The following is a 16,949-nucleotide window of genomic DNA, read 5'->3' on the forward strand; positions in this document are numbered from 1 at the left end:
GGAGATTGTCAGGTGTCGATAAGCAGTGTGTTACAATTCCTTTTTGCTTGCATTTATTCCAAATCGGATAATACCAGAGACAAATAATCTAGGTATCTCTACTCTATGATATTATCCACGGTATTTAGATGGAACTGTAGGGGTCACGAAAAGTGTGCGCAGTGGCCAGCCAGCTATATTGCGTCATCGCCACCAACCGAGGTTTTTTCCAACACCTATTGGCAATTTATGAAACTTATTTGTTAAAAGCAGATGATTGGATATAAAATGACGTCAGCTACACCGGAAATTTAGCACAATCATGCGCGTGACACCTACCGTCTTCTTCTATATACCGTGATATTATCTATATCCATTACTATTATTGTATCTATTATTTCATCGAGGCATTAATCAGGATATCGACATTTTTTCAACTGTCGAGTCTGTGAGTGTTTGGTGATGAAGAATGCTCACAAACAATATTTAAAGCTGTCAAATACTAACAACAACCAAGATAGTATCAAATCATAATAATAATAATATCGTGTGACCTGGCTGGCTCAGGTCTGGTGTCAGAGTTTTCAGGTCGCAACATCAATTTCAGGGCCTCTGACATGACCTGACGACTGCTTTTTAGGCAACCAGGACCGACGGCTTAACGTGTCTATCCGAAACACGGATAAAATCATATCATATCGAATAAATATTTTTTGCTCTAAGATTTAAACCTATTAAGAAAAATGTGTTACGTCAGTTATGAATTTCTTATTGGTTTTTACTATCAATGTTAATTCAATATTACAGTGAATTACCTGTATTATTACCTATATATATTCTGTATTGCTACCTGTATTACATACAATTTATTTCGTTATTCAGTTGATTAGTTATTATTTATTCAAGTTAATTAGATTGAACTGCCACTTTACTTTCGAAGAACTCTACTATCTTCATTATTTAATTACAAATCGAACTGAACAATTTGAGACACTTTGAACTTTTGAGACACATTTATATTCAAACTTTTTAACTGAGTAAATGACAGCATTTTATTGGTATGTGATTTATCCCGGATCTACAACTTCAAAACGCAACTCATTTCTATGTTCGAACAGAACGATTATTTCTATTCAAGCTTTATAAATCAGTAAATAACTTTATTTACATGTACAAATGATCCCTCCCGAATCCAAAAGACACAACTAACCTCAATGATAGATATTTAATTCCTAAAATGTGATTTCACTCGAATCTAGGAAACTCAACTAAATTAAATGATAAATTTCGGATTTGATTTGGGTAAATGCATCTGTGGCGAATCATCTGATATTTGCCACCTGTGATTAACAACCTGTTTTCAACTGGCACTAGTTTGTTTATTAATTGTATCAGTTTATTTAATATTTTCTCAGTTCAATTCTGTCATCACAGCATTGAAACATCTAATCATCCATCCAGTTTTATTCAATCAATTTTATCATAGGAAATCGACAAACTAAATTTCCTATACATCTACAATGGTTGCCACGTACCTGTAAGGGGGCCTCCTTTGGCTAGGTAGCTTTTCTGCGAGCACACTTTCAAAGAAAACCACTGTCCTCAGCACGATAGTCACAATAATCACTTCACAATTTGTCATTCGATGTATTATTACGATAATCAGCCAATGTTTTCGCCCAATGTCCTCATTATTTAGTTACAACGTGGCGAAATTAACTTGCAAAAAACTGTCCCTCAACGAAAATCGACTCGTTCGCTCAGTTTGTACACCTGTATTACATTTTTTCAATGGTAGCAAGTTTATTGTTAATCTTTTTCTGTATGATTCTTTCTCGAACTAGCTCCCAGTTCTACCAACCTTCCTGCCTGCTCACATATTGCCAAATAAGTTTTATAATATGTTCGTGCGCAATTTAAAAAAATTAGCCGTTGAACACACTACAGGCCTTTTGTTCGCTAGCATATTCGATTTGAACAATGGGTGCACGACTATTAAAGAATTTGAGAATGACTTGGTGAAAGATTTTCTGTGTGTTTTGAGAGCCGGAATAACACAGCAATTTATTTTCTATGTTGGGATGTGTCATTCCATTGAAAACTCTTCTAATATGTACCCTGTTTCAACAAACAATAAACATTTTTCGTAACAGTGATGTTTAAAGATATTCAACTACTCAATTCACGTTGGGTAACAGAAAGAGCTGGTAAACAAAAGTGTCCCTGAATTCAATCCTCAGATTGGCTTCTGATTTTGTCTCAGATAATTTATAGATCAGAGTCTTGTCAGTCATACTTTCTCTTTGAATCTGGAAGATCTGTTCAAATTAACAACAATATTTTGCTAATTAATTGTATATTCCACAACACCTCTAGTAATTCTGCAAGTGAATTCATTCCACATTTTCTATTGTCAATCTATCGGAACTTGAGTGTACCAAATTTGTCTAAAAACATTGATAAATCCAACTACATACTTTTCTCCTTCCTGTTCTAACATTTATAAATTTTTAATTTCAATCTTGTACTTTTCATAGCTCGAGGATCTATTCCCTTCTCTTCTATTGTCACATTGGCTCCCTTATGATGATAATCTCTCTAGATGCGGTTTAGAAAAGGTCCACAGTCACGGTCGTATTGTATCGCTCAATTTAGTGAAATCACACTAGACTGTAATTAGATTATCATTAAGATATCAATATGATACAATACAATGTTAAATCAATATTAATATTAATACGATATCTATACTCTAGATTGTATTATAGTGAGTCCCTTTAGCTGGAGAACTCGCTCTAAATGATGCTGATATTTTGTAAGCTGCTCTATTGAAATGTCCCTTTTGAATTTATTTACAGTATTACATAAATAACTCAGGTTTTTCCTTCCTGAATTGAACCGACTTAATATTGTCAAACCCGCTAATTTATTTAAACAATTTGAGTTACTAGTTTCGATTATTACACCATTACCATTTCGAGTAAACTAAGAGCTTAAACATTGAACAACAGAATATATACAGCGGAATGTTAAGTTTATTTATTTATTTTACTTATTTACAATGCAAATGACACTAATGTAATAAAATTGAAAGATTAAATAATAAGGTAATAAATTTGGATGAAGCCTCACGATTGGTGATTAGCTGTTGACCAATGAATGTTGAGCTCTATTGTCATTGGTCGAGACATCCTATTGAATCTTCTCGTGATAACTGATTCCATCTATAGCACGTATACTATCTTCTCTCGCCTTTATTTTTTTATTGCGGATGATGTCCACATGAGCTTTTCGCTTGTGCGTGGGTGATGGGAAGTGCGAGGGTAAATAATTATGAAATAATAAAACGTCCATGCCTATTCGATGGGATTCAGTCGTCATTGAAGTGAAATAATTCTATCCTCATGATAATGCTCAACAGGTTTTGATGATTTCAACGAAAATTCAGATTCATATCAGATGGTTGATAACATTCTACAGAGTGACACAGAATAACGGGAACTTTTAAAAACTTTTAAATTAGTGGGAAGGAAAAAATGATTTTATTCAAACTTATGTAAAGTTCAAGACTTGCCATTTGAGAATTATTAATAACATCTATCACTTTTTGACAATCACTTCTTTAAGATGGCTTCCTCCTGCATGAATACATTTTTACTTTCCTTGCCCTATTACCATAGGTAAGGAAAGTATTGCTTTCCGAAAAAAATTAAGGTACCCCAATTTCCAAATTTCTATACGTTTCAAGGTCCCCTGAGTCCAAAAAAGTGGTTTTTGGGTATTGGTCTTTATGTGTGTGTATGAGTGTATGTGTGTCTGTGTACACATCTCATATCACGATATCACGATTTGGAACTTAAGGTACTTACAATATAAGGATCCGACACGAACAATTTCGATCAAATGCAATTCAAGATAGCGGCTAAAATGGCGAAAATGTTGTTAAAAACATGGTTTTTCGCGATTTTCTCGAAAACGGCTCCAATGATTTTGATTAAATTTATACCTCAAATAGTAAATGATAAGCTCTATCAACTGCCACAAGTCCTATATCTGTAAAAATTCCAGAAGCTCCGCCCCATCTATGCAAAGTTTGAGTTTAGATTCTCAATTATCAGGCTTCAGATATAATTTATACAAAAAATTCAAGTAGAAAAGATTGAGCATAAAAGTTTCTACAATTAATGTTCAGTTACATTTCCTCCTAAAATTGAAAATGAGCTTGAAATTCGAGAAAATGTGATTATTCAATTGCAAACTTTTGACAACTGTTGATTCTATTAAATCATTCACTATGAAGAGATAGCAGACCTCGTGTGTCTCCAGCGTTATAGTCCTGTCACCAGCTGGCTCAGATCTTAGAATAGTAGACTTGAGATGCGCGTGTACACTAGCGTCAGATGATCAATTTTCATAACGGCAAGGAATGTTGTGTGAGTGCGCCACACCAGATTTTTGAATTCTGTGTTGACGATTCCTCATTGATCGCTGCAACATCTGCGTTTCCTGGCCCCATGATCTCTCCACCTGCGATTTTCTGTTTTTGGAGCTATCAAACGTTTTCACAACTTGACCAATAACTGTGGTTGAATAATAACAAACAATTCAAAATGAAATTAACAATATCCCAGCAATGTTGCAGCAATAGTTCAGGAATCTCAACATAGATTTCAAGAGTGTATTTGTGCAGGGGGAAACCATCTTGAAGAAGTAATTGTCAAAATGTGATAGATGTTATTAATAATTCTCAAATGGCAAGTCTTGAGCTTTACATCAGTTTGAATAAAATAATTTTTGCCCTCCCCACTAATGTATTATGGCGTTTTTAAAAGTTCCCGTTATTCTGTGTCACCATGTATTTTTAGCAGCTGAAACCTTTGGTACATTTTATCATTTGATTAGAATTCTTCAAATCATGAGTCATCTTGAAGAAATACAGTACAATTTACATTCACTTCAGAGGTATCCGATTAATTAGAAGATTGACGTGGAAATTTGAAATTAACGTCTCTGCTGAATTTATTAGTGTCAGTTTTTAACTCAGTGTCAAGATCAAGGATACAGAAACATGGAACCAACTCGATTCTAAATGCTTGACAGCTCATGAAAGTGTCATTGTTAACTCAATTCAACATCATAGATCAACATGTCACTAGACGGCTAAAAGCAGAGTTCATGCATGTAGAAGTTGGTAAATGCAGAGTTTCCATTTGAATTTGAATGTTTTTAGTTCGAAATTTGAATCATGGAGCTATGGGTACTTCTTTTGGTAAGATACATCAATATTTTAATTCAATTACATTCTTCTATTCCTAAGAATAATTCTATAATGATAAACAAATTTCAGTTTTTGATATTGTATTGCTCATTTCAAAGATTCATGATTTCATTATTAGCTTCATGGTGTGATGATATAATGAAAATTATTGTAATTCTTCATCATTCGAGCTAATCTTGAAACAATATATTGCCTTATTTTATTTCAGATGAAAATAAATGAGATTGGAGAACAAATTTTAAGATCAGGCATCATTCGATTAATGTAGTGCGCAGAAATGCTTATTTTCATTCATGAATAATATTGTAGCGTTGTGTATATGATCTAGCTTTGTTAATTTACAACTAAACCAGAAAATAATTGTTCAGTATTCACTTTATAAACTATAAAGTGCAGTAATATCTCATTTTCATTCATTTATTCGTTTTTCTCAGTATTATGGGGATGTAATCAGTTTATTGTAATAACTTGAACGTATATCTTTTTCTTTTTTGTCCCATGAATTATTAATTATTATACATACTAATTGATCAAATTCCATGCATATCTTCGTTCCAACATCCAATATTGATAACAATGATCGAAGCAAATTAATATCATGTGAGTGGTTGAAGTTATATGAGAATAATTTTTGAAAAATTGGAAAGTTAACATGCAACAACGATCTTTGATTAATATCTTTATTTTTTATGATAGTAAGTTTCCGTTTCTTTGAGCTATCCATTGGATACTATCCAGTAAACTGTCATGGACTTTTAAATAAAAGAACGTCTTACTTTTGTTGGAAGAAACTTGGTTGATTTTTGAAATTCAATTCTATTAAATTTCAGAATTTGATTAGAAAATCCTCCAATATATTTTAGTCCGGGCGCAAATGTCATGAATAAGATGAAAGATGTCTCAATTTCTTTCTTCGGTCTAGCATAATAAGGATCGTGATGATGATAGGTCGAAATCACAGGCAAACACCTCGGAAACAAGATGGCCGCCAAAATTTTCAGGGTTAGTCTTATAATGCAGTAGACAAACACTAGCATTATTGGCACAGTGTTGTAGAATATTTCCAAAGCTTCAAAATGACATCTGGTTGGAGGCTGTAAGTCCATACATCACGGCTGGTGCGTCATCGCAAAAAGAGTAAAAAGTACTGTTTGCAGCGGAAAACACTCTTTTTCCACCAAATGCCAATCCCAACAATCAGAAAACCGTGTAACTCATGACTTCTTGAAGGTACAGACTTGGGAATGGTTGCAATCTCTTTATTATGATGTGTAGAAAGAGATTATCCATTATGGCAATCTCAAAAATGTTTGTCATCATGAAAGAAACAAGATGGCGGCTAAAATATGTCGATTTTCAAGAAATTGTCTGTAATTCTAATAATGTCGAGGTTATCGTGTAGGCTGCATGCTTTTAGATATTCAATAATTGATCATTCTTCTCAGTCTAAGAGGGGAGGAAACTCATGCTGAATAATGGTAAAAATATTCATGAAGTTTCAAATTTTTCCTCAGATCGTACCCTTGATTACTGAAGAGTGGGGAAATCAGATGATGGTCACTGATGCGATGCCCTTTGAACTTATCAGGGCTGGTTCGGAAATATTGAAACAGATTTCAAACGGGAATGAATATAATATTGTCATTTCAAACGAATCAGGTAGTGAGTTCTTTTATCTTTCATATTCTTTATTGATTAATACAATAAGTACATCGTCAAAATGATAGGGAGAGAAAAAATAAGGTAACCTTGTGCTATTCCTCTCCCAAATTCAGATAAGGTTACACATAGTCCGAAACAGGTTGTACATAGTCTTGGAGTGGTTCACGTCACAATAGTTTCATATACCTCAAGTTTCTTGTAAAACTTTTTTATCTAGTCTATAGTTGAGTAGGTAAATCTTATAGATAGAAATCATCTATAGGTAAATTTTCTAGGTGACATACATTTATTTGATGTCATTATCTATAGATGTCAGTATTCAGTATTTACTTTTAATACACTTATTTATAGATGTCAGTATTTGATGTCAAATAGAATATACTTATTAAATTCCTGATAAATGTTAAATTAAAGTTTTAACTCTGAAATGACGACTTGCAGATGAATATATTGTGGAGAATATATACTAAGAATTTACTTAGTGAATATCATCCAGCAAATGCTGCTACCTATTGGGAGAGTACAGTATCAAATATATTGCAAATTTTAGGCAAAGAAGTGAGTAGACGAAGTTTGAAATGCTGCCCAACAAGTGCTGCTGTCTACTAGCAGAATTCTGAGTTAGATTACAAACTGTTGAGCAATTGAAAAAGAACAGGTGAAAATTTCTTGGGAGTTAGTCTCCTAACTCAGTTGTCATTAATAAACTAGTAGTTCTGTGAACAGTAGACCTCACGCAGTTTTCTCATCCACAAGTATCTGATGTCACCTGTTCTAGTTGATTCAGTTGAATCAATTCACATTTGAATCATAATTTACTCTTAAAAACTGTTATTTGTTTTCTCCAAGATCAAAAACTGAGTTCACGTTCGAATTTGTATCCCATATGATGATTTATCCAGTTTCGTGATAATCTTTCAATCTGATAAAAATATTTCTCAACTATTTTAAAATTAATTTTTTCAATCAAGAATATTATAATTTGTTCAGTATTATCATAGAGAAACAATAGCTTGAGTAGATATCCCATGGTATAGGGCGTTTATGTCGCAACTTTTACTGTTATCCCAAGCCGATAGTCCATGTAGCTCTTTCCCGTGAATCTTTAAGACGCTGGTAGTCTCTCTTATTGTGCCGTTCATACACCCTCACCCCAACAAAACAGTAAAAATCTACAATAGTCGATAGTAATCGGCTTGAGATAACAGTAAAAGTTGCGACATAAACGCCCTATACCATGGGATATCTACTCAAGCTATTGTTTCTCTGTTGTATTATTCAGTTCATTTAATCAATTTTTATTTTATTTTCTATCACCTATTATTATTTTTCAAATGTGAGAATATTGATACTGATGGGCACGCATCTTGAAAAATATTGAAACCCTACCTTATAGAAATAGATACGGCCAGACATCTGTGTAATGCATGCAATGAATAACCCACTTGTCAGCTGATTGATTATGAATAATCTATAGTCTGATTGATCCTATCTTCAAAGTAGATTATATATATATAGTGATATCAGAGTATGGAGGAATTCCTTTTCTTTTCATATTATCCTTAAAGGGAATGTGCAACTTGCGCCCAGCGGTCAGAATGTGTTTGGGCACTCACAGATTAAACGTAACAAAGTGAACGTCCGTGACGTCATCACGAGTGATGCCATTTCGCTCTCACTAGCAGCCGACATTACGTTCCCCGACTGAAGGAGCGAAATTCAAATTCACTACAGTATCCTGAGGAAGCTTCAAGCAAAACACTACTATATTATGACAACATATTAGCCAAGTTAATGAGATACATATTTCTATCCTATAAATTACATTCTAATTGATATTGAAAGATTGGGCTAGAACCATGATTGTACGAACAATAATTCATCAAGATACAGTCATCTTGAATGAATAATCTCTGTCAAATTGGTTCTAGCAGACACATCGTCTCAATCATTCATTCTAATGTTTTTATTTTCCATTTCTGAAATTTGTTTTAATGACAAAGACAATGTGGGTGATAGATAAAGATATATTTTTTGAATACTTAAAACCTTCAAACACTAATAACTTAAAACCTCCGTTACTCAGCGTAGCAAACATATCAACACTGTTCATTATCTCACTCATGGTGACAGCCTGAAAGAGTCAATATGTGCTAATTATCGAAACGTTGATGGGGTGGTGTGGTTTTGACAAACCAGGGGATTCCCGGTCGTCAACCTTTTCAACATACGGTCAGAGCTGGAAATTCGACCTATTCATGATTTCAAAATTCGTCACAAGTTGAGATAAATCAATGGAACACTTTTGGAGTAGAATAGGAAAGGAATGGTCGTTATAAAGAAGATGTATGTCGGAAAGTTTATACACCTTTATCACTTCCAGAGAGAGATTGATTGATTGAGTACTTTATTTATGTAGATTACAATATACTGGCTTATACACTTATATACAATAGCTTACAATACAGCAAAATTATAGATGAATTTACATAATATAGACTAAGAAAATAATTATTGAACTGTATATGATATGAAAAAGCAATTTGTAATATAATAACTATAGATAATAATCATATTGTTATGCATCTACATAAATTGGCGGAGCTTTGGACATATCAATGTCCATTCTTCGGAAAGAATATTAAAAATATCCTCCCCACTAACTCTCTACCAAAATAAGAGAGAGAGAGGGAGAGAAAAAGAGAAAGAGAGAGAGAGAGAGAGAGAGAGGGAGAGAGAGAGAGAGATTGATTGATTGATTATATGCCTTTATTAAGGCGGAGTTAGGACTCCTGGTCCTCTCTACCACACAATCCTAGAGAGAGAGAGAGACAGACAGACAAATAATGTAACTGATAGTGATGACGTCACGACGTAAACAGTGTACGTGTGTATCGGAGCCATGTATCACTCCCATTTGACCGCTGGACGCTAGTTGTGTATGTCCTCCTTAGAATGGAAAATTTCAAAAAAAAACTTATACCCTTCGACGCGCAGTTGAAAAAGGAATACTCCTGCCAAATCTCATCGAATTTTATCAACGCGTTTGGCCGTAATCGCGTTACATACAGACAGACAAAAGCAAATCGAGTTGAAACATAGATCTCACTACGTTCGGCAATTATTTGTTCCTACTTCCTGAAACCATGAAGTTTTAAAACTAGAAAGAGGAGAGGAAGAAGAAGAAGAAGAAGAAGAAGAAGAAGAAGAAGAAGAAGAAGAAGAAGAAGAGGAAGAAGAAGAAGTAGTAGAAGAAGAAGTAGAAGAAGAAGAAGAAGAAGAAGAAGAAGTAGGTGGTGGCGAAGAGGAAGTGAAAGTAAACCTACATTTTAATGAATATATTAATGAAATCATTGAATCGTTTTTCCAAGATATTGTATTGTGATATCAGTTACCATCATCATGATAAACATTTTAATGAAATAGTGAACGTAGCATAGAAATGGCTATTTATACAGCAAATCAAAATAATTGAGCCTAAGTTTCCGGTTCCGAGCTCGGGACTTGGCTAAGTCCTATAGTGTGGTCCACGTTATAATGGCAGTGGATAAAGATAGAAGAATAGCGATGCCGATTCTCTGCATTAATTAATTATATTTCTACACTGTCAAAAATATAATTGACATCGTTATGGACCTAGAAAAGGATAGTACAACCGGATTTGTCGAATGATAGACAAGGATAGCAAAACCAAAGTTGATCAAATACTGTCATTATAACATGGACCTCACTATAGACTTTAAACAGCAGGAGTAACAAAATTGGCTTTCCGAAACGGGGCGTAGTCGTAGTCATTGTCAAAGTCACGTTTGAATTAAATTTCAAAAAACTATAAAATTAAACACAAAATAAAATAAAGAGAAAATGGTGTAAAATTTCAGCTATTTTGAATTATTTGGAAATGTTTAATTTCGTTGAGGAAAAACGTTTCTAATTATAGGAATGAGAAAATAAAAACTGCGACTACTGTTATAAAAACTGCGACTACGCCCCGTTTTGGAAAGCTAATTTTATGACTCCAGCTGTTTAAAGTCTAGAACTTAGCTAAATCCCGAGCTCAGAAACCGGAAACCGGAGACCGAATGTGACTTCCACGGAAATCAAGCTCATATTTTTATCATGAGGAACCGGGTAAAAGTATAATAAAGAAATCATACTTCCTATATGCTTATTCTATGGGAGTATGGATCTCATACATTCGTTTTATCGTTTCTAAAACCTCTAAAAACAAGCCAATTGAATGTAAATCTACTTTAGTACATTACATTTTTGGCTGTGTATGATTAGAGTGTGTGTCGGTGTGAAAATAAGTTCCGTTAAAATAATCTGACGTTTTTTTCTGAATCCCAATTTAAGGGAGAACTTAATAATACTTCATCTTGCATTAATGTTCCAATGTGGATGAAACTATGATATTTTAATAAACAAATTATTACTTGATAACAAATAATAATAATTTTTTTTTTATAATAAATTTGACTTTATTTATGCGTGAAAATATACAAAACAAGTGAAAATTAAGAGTAATAGAAAACTAAGCATGCAGTATTATCATTCTGCTCCACTATCGAAATACAATGAGAAAAAAAACAATACAGCCAATGGCTTACTCTACTAGAGCTACACTGCGAACGAAAAATACATCAAAAAGACTACTCTACTAGAGATACAATAAAATAACAGTGGACAGCAACTCAAGATAGAAATTCACAAGTTACAAAGATTATAGTACATATACACCATGCAGAAATAAGTGATTACTGTATGCAAATGACCTTAAGAGAGAGGTCACGTCCGCATACAGGAATGCGGATTAACAAATAATTAACAAAAGATTTCTGTCAAGAATGAACAAAGTAAAGTCTTAATAATGAATCTTCTATATTTCATAAATTACCAGCAAATAAGAATACTTGTGTACAAATCAGAATTATCAGCAAGCATTTGGTTATTTACTGGGAAATATAAGAGTTTGAAGATTCATTGCATTTTTTATTCTTATTGTATTTTATCAGGTCTACTAACCTTGTATGAGTACAGACAAAGTGTAAGACTTGGTCTTTGAAAACCGGTTGAATCTTGATAGATTCTTCTGATTTTGTAATTATAACTATAACGGAAATTTCGATATTATTAATAATAATTTCTCTGGTCGAGGGTACAGCACGACCAGAGAAGTCTATTCAAAAAGTAGACACGTTTATTACAAGAAACATATAAGCTACGATTGATTACAAAGTATTAATACAATAGATTGATCATTTGCTGATATGAGAAAAATGAGGCCCCCACTAATATTATCAATAGACCGATATTATTATAGTTGTTGATAAAATATGAGAGGACCTACAGCTTTAGGTAGTTCCGAACCACGGGGAATTGATTTTTAACCTTCCGGTAGTCGCGCACTACTCAATCACACGAGCAGTCGCGTGTTGTATTTTGTACAACATCCAATTTTCCAAGTGTTATGTTCTCTGTTTACTGTCAAAACATATTAATTAATTGTATAATTACTTTTTCCATCTTTTTGGATTATTTTACGCCTATGAACATTTTGATGATTACCATTTCATAGCCCAATAAGGTACATCAAGCAAAGCTATCAATTCTGTGTTATTGGTTCGTTTACAGTCCCCGTATTCAGTCTTTCACAGTGCGACTTATGCACTGTCGCGACTAAATGGCACCTAGAGACTGAACCATTGCTCGGTTGATACTGCCACTCAGTGGAGTGATGGAGGGAAAGTTTTGGAATGCATAGGTGACTCATTCACTGACACCACCCCATTCAATAGTTTTGTGCAGCAAAAACACTGACACTGTTGTACTTTTTACAACAGCGCGACTGTCGGAAGGTTAAACTCATAAATAATATTGTGAGGAGTGGACTCTTCAGATGGTCACCCTTACAACGGGAGTCGCAGGTGCATGAATCTCAACTTATCTAAGTGATAGGTTGTCAGTGCATCCACGAATTAAACCATTTCCCTGATGCTCAAGATTTAGTTATAATAACGATAATTTGGAATAATTCTAGATATAAAGTTAGTCATAACTTCAAAAAAAGTTTACAACTTTATTCATTATTGATTCATACAATAAGTATATCATCAAAATGATAGGGAGAGAAAAATAAGGTAACCTTCTGCTATTCCTCTCCCCGGTCGTGTGTTAATGGGAAGGATATTTTATATCCTTCTTAGAGAATCGACAATAATTTGTTGAAACACCGCCGATTTATGAAGTTACATCACATTATTATATTATCGTTATTCTAATTGCATCCAATCTTTATTCTCATTGATTAATTATTTATACTTTGTAAAATTCGTTGAATAACTAGCATTATCGGCATTTAATGTGAATTAGTGCATAAGCAAGTAAATATTGTAACATACATAAATAAAAAAATCTAATCTAATCTAATCTAAAATTTATATAAGGTTACACATAATCCGAAATAACTAATAAGTATAATAAGTATAATCCTAATAACTAATAACTATAAGTTTCAGTTATAGAAGCGATGAGTGAAAATTCAAATGTTATATCATGCTTCATCTTTATGCGAATTTGCCTTAGATTTTCTAATTTCATCACTTCTTGTTGGATTATTTATGTATTAATTTTTATTCCATTGTTTGATTTGAAGGTGATCGTTCACCAACGCGGAGGGCAGAAAGGAATAACTATGGCCGTGACGAATATAGTAGCAGATCATCACCCAGATCTCAAACAACGATTACTGTCAGATCTAATCGAGAAGGCACTGCCAGAGGATCTCCATCCTATTCGCCATATTACGGATATGAAGAAGAAAGAAGACGCGAAGAGAGAAGAAGACGCGATGAGGAAGAGAGACGTATAGCTGATGAGGATAGAAGGAGAAAGGAGGACGAACGGCAACGAGCGGAAGACGCGGAAAGACGGAGAAAGGAAGAAAGAGAGGAGAAAGAGCGACAAAGAGAAGAGGAAGAAAGAAGGCTGAAGCAGGAAGAGAACCGGAGGAAAGAAGAGAAAAGAAGAAGAGAAGCAGAGGGTAGAAGGTTGGAGGAAGAGAGAAATAGAAAGGCCGAACAGGAGAGAATACGAAGAGAGAATGAAGAGAGAATCAGGTTGGAGGCAAAACGGAAAGAAGAAAGAGATGAACAATTGAGAAAATTGGAAGAGTTGAGTTCTGTAAAACAGGATAACGGGAATAGAAGAAAAGAGCTAATTTACAGTCCGGAATTGGATGATTGGGTAGACGAAGATTATTTTTCATAGATCATATTTTGTCATATTCTTCAATAATTATTCACAAAAAGCAAAAATTTATAGAAAGTAGATCATAGGATAGACAGACCCAAGGATAGTATATATCTAAGGATACTTTATACTATGTATTATTCTTGGATTAGACCTACTTTGGAATCTCAAACACTGTCAAAAAAAAATCAGATTAGATTAGCTCATTAGAGAATTGTAGATTTATAATCATTTTATTAATAGTGAATTATAGATTGTATTTGCATGTAGATCGTACGTTTTAGAGGGTTCCATAAGAAGAAGGAATGATGCAAATATGTTAATTTGATAACTCAACAAATTCCTTTAGCAAAATTCAAATGAGTACACAAATTTGCAAGAATATCTCCAATTATAATGCAAATCAATAATTGATAAGAATTATTGATGGGAAGAATTACTATCTATCCTAAAATTATAAATCCTGTCAATCCATTTCTTTCTATGTAAATGCTTAGCAATAACGACTGCATAACTTTGAGAAATATTCCATATTTTAGGTTTGTTTGGTTGCTAACTTAAATGTTTTCTGCTGTTAATAAACCTAGTACTAAAGTTACTGAATAAAATTGGACTATCCCAGTTATTTGGTCATTTACATTTACTTTCATATGAGATTTATTTTTTCGATTTGAAGAGGATCGTACAGAAATTGTAGAATCTGTTAAATAATATTATAGAGAAAAAGATAAGCTTTATTTTTTATGATATTTTTTATTCATCACAGTCATGCAGATAAGTCATGGAAACGTACAATTGGTGTATTGTACGTATATTTCTATTCACCATTTGCAGCAGATTTGAACTGCTCGAGGCTATAATTCTATTCAATTTCTCAATTCATTGTCATGAAACTTCACAGTCTATTTGGTATAACAACTCGATGTCAATATTTTCATTTACATAACAAAGAGTGGAGAGATATCCAAAAGTTAAACAAAAAACATTACTTGCTTCAGCTTGTAGAAAACATGGATCGAAATTATTTCATGAAACATGATGATATAAAAAGGAGTATTTTGTTGTGAAGTTTTCTGTTCAATGTTGATTGAGCTACACAACAAAATACAGTCATGCTTTTCAATGAATTTCTGCTGGGCAGAGATAGATTACCATAGGTTCTTATGGAAGGGTTCACAGAGAGATTGTAGACTGTAAGAAGGGGATTGTGTGAACACTCCCATGAAAATGAATAGTATACTATTTTTGCCCAGTAGAATAAAAAATCCTTGGGAAGCAGGGTTTAAGGAGTCACACTCTTTCTCTTATTTATCTCTGATTGAAATAAAGTAAGATCAACTCATTTATCCCTGATTGGTAGCTAAGATATTGGTGACAAAAATTTATCAATAAATTATTGAGGAATGTTATAATTTCAATCAATTGTTGAGAATTGTTTGTTGTACATGCTTTTGTAAACACTCTGCTCTCTCGTACCCTTGAATTCAAAATATTGATCCAAAAAGTACAACAGTTTGTCGTAATTGGGGATCGCACTCCAAATTACGTTTAAGCGATTTAATGAATCGAGTTTTATAGTTTTTGCAAATACATACCTCCACCCCACTTCTTGTGTCTTTTGATGTAATTCAATAGATTCTTGAACTAAATGGAGTAGAAACAACCAGTTATTGTAGCGAACCGAGCCAACTTGCAGATAGATTCTAACAAAAGGTGTGACTTATCCGCTGAATACCGACTAGCACAATGGTGAACCCATTGTTTAGTAGCGAGAGATCACTGGCAAAGCATCGAAACGATTGTGTTATAAATTTCATTGTCTCCAAATAATGAATTGGTAAATAAGGGACTACATTTTTACCGAAATATTGTTTTTAAAAATAATATCAGCTGTATTGGAAACATCTTTATACAGTTGAGTAAAAATTATTTCTTTTCTTCAACGCTTATTCATTCGCTTCTATTGTTCTAATGCATCTATATAAGTGTTCTCAATATCATTAAACATTTAGATCGTTGTTAAAACTTTTTTATCAGAAGTGTTGTATCACATGTTGTAGTTTCATTAGTCTCTCCCAACTCGATTTGAATTCCAGTCGACAATATCTTGTTGAAAATCGACTTTGAAGCCTAGTAGTTCCAGTACAACCCTCCAAATTCAAAGAAGATGTACTTTTCCAAAGTGGTGAGTTTTATTTTTATCTCTTTTCACATTGAATTCAAATGTTTCCAATAATAATTTGAAATCACTTAATTTATAATCTTATTTAATATCTCTAGTTCCATTTAGAATCAGTTGAATGTCTTCCAGCTTCTGAAGGATTTATCATGCTCGCATCATAAAAATTGGGTCTATTTCTTTAGATGATTGAATTTCATAATATGTTCATTATTGGAATATTATTAGAAATTGGGATGGATGTCTAAAATGACTTGATAATTCGAGAATGGAACATAGAGTTCAAATCCCCTTTCTAGGATTGTAGAAAATAGAATCATTCATTCATCAATGAATTCATTGATTCATTCAATTCATCCATCAATAAATTCATTCATATTAATTCAATGAATTCATTGATTCATTCATCAATTAATTCATTAATATTAATTTAATTCATTCATTCATGTGGAATAAACTCAAAAGAGAGAGCTAGATGACGTCTACTAGGATCTACATCACATGAAAATCAGATTTTCACAATAAATTATGCATGCATTCTCTTTCTTGTTTCACTTACATTAAATAATAAAATCAAATAAACTATAACCATCAAAAATT

General features: G+C 33.2%; 2 protein-coding genes across 6 annotated transcripts in view; one reads left to right on the forward strand and one right to left on the reverse strand.

The window, feature by feature from the left end:
- The window catches only part of LOC111064496, a 34,084-nt gene extending 18,059 nt beyond the window's left edge, over positions 1–16,025 (reverse strand). For 2 of the 4 annotated variants that reach the window (XM_039442356.1, XM_039442355.1), the window contains exon 1: positions 1,522–1,828. In XM_039442356.1, coding sequence (XP_039298290.1) covers positions 1,522–1,621 — 100 coding nt within the window. In that variant the 5' untranslated portion in view covers positions 1,622–1,828. Of the gene's footprint in view, positions 1–1,514; positions 1,829–15,765 lie in introns of those variants that run through there. The other 2 variants (XM_039442357.1, XM_039442358.1) reach the window with 2 other exon arrangements.
- Positions 5,092–14,783, forward strand: LOC111064497 (capping protein inhibiting regulator of actin dynamics). 2 transcript variants are annotated; one of them, XM_022352239.2, is made up of 3 exons: positions 5,092–5,248; positions 6,772–6,916; positions 13,575–14,769. In XM_022352239.2, the coding sequence occupies exons 1-3, from the start codon at positions 5,225–5,227 to the stop codon at positions 14,186–14,188; spliced, it is 783 nt and encodes a 260-aa protein (XP_022207931.2). In that variant the 5' UTR covers positions 5,092–5,224; the 3' UTR covers positions 14,189–14,769. The 2 variants fall into 2 exon arrangements, with proteins under 2 accessions (XP_022207931.2, XP_039298293.1); XM_039442359.1 differs by having other exon boundaries at positions 5,102–5,248; positions 6,772–6,919; positions 13,575–14,783.
- Positions 16,026–16,949: the final 924 nt, after the last annotated feature.

The sequence above is a fragment of the Nilaparvata lugens genome, chromosome X, assembly GCF_014356525.2.
Source record: "Nilaparvata lugens isolate BPH chromosome X, ASM1435652v1, whole genome shotgun sequence".
Taxonomy (NCBI): Eukaryota; Metazoa; Arthropoda; class Insecta; order Hemiptera; family Delphacidae; genus Nilaparvata; species Nilaparvata lugens.

Coding starts and splice junctions, on each gene's coding strand:
- LOC111064497 (XM_039442359.1), top strand. CDS start 5,225: ATGGAGCTATGGGTACTTCTTTTG. Junction 5,249..6,771: donor AGCTATGGGTACTTCTTTTG/GTAAGATACATC, acceptor ATTTTTCCTCAG/ATCGTACCCTTGATTACTGA. Junction 6,920..13,574: donor CATTTCAAACGAATCAGGTA/GTGAGTTCTTTT, acceptor TTTGATTTGAAG/GTGATCGTTCACCAACGCGG.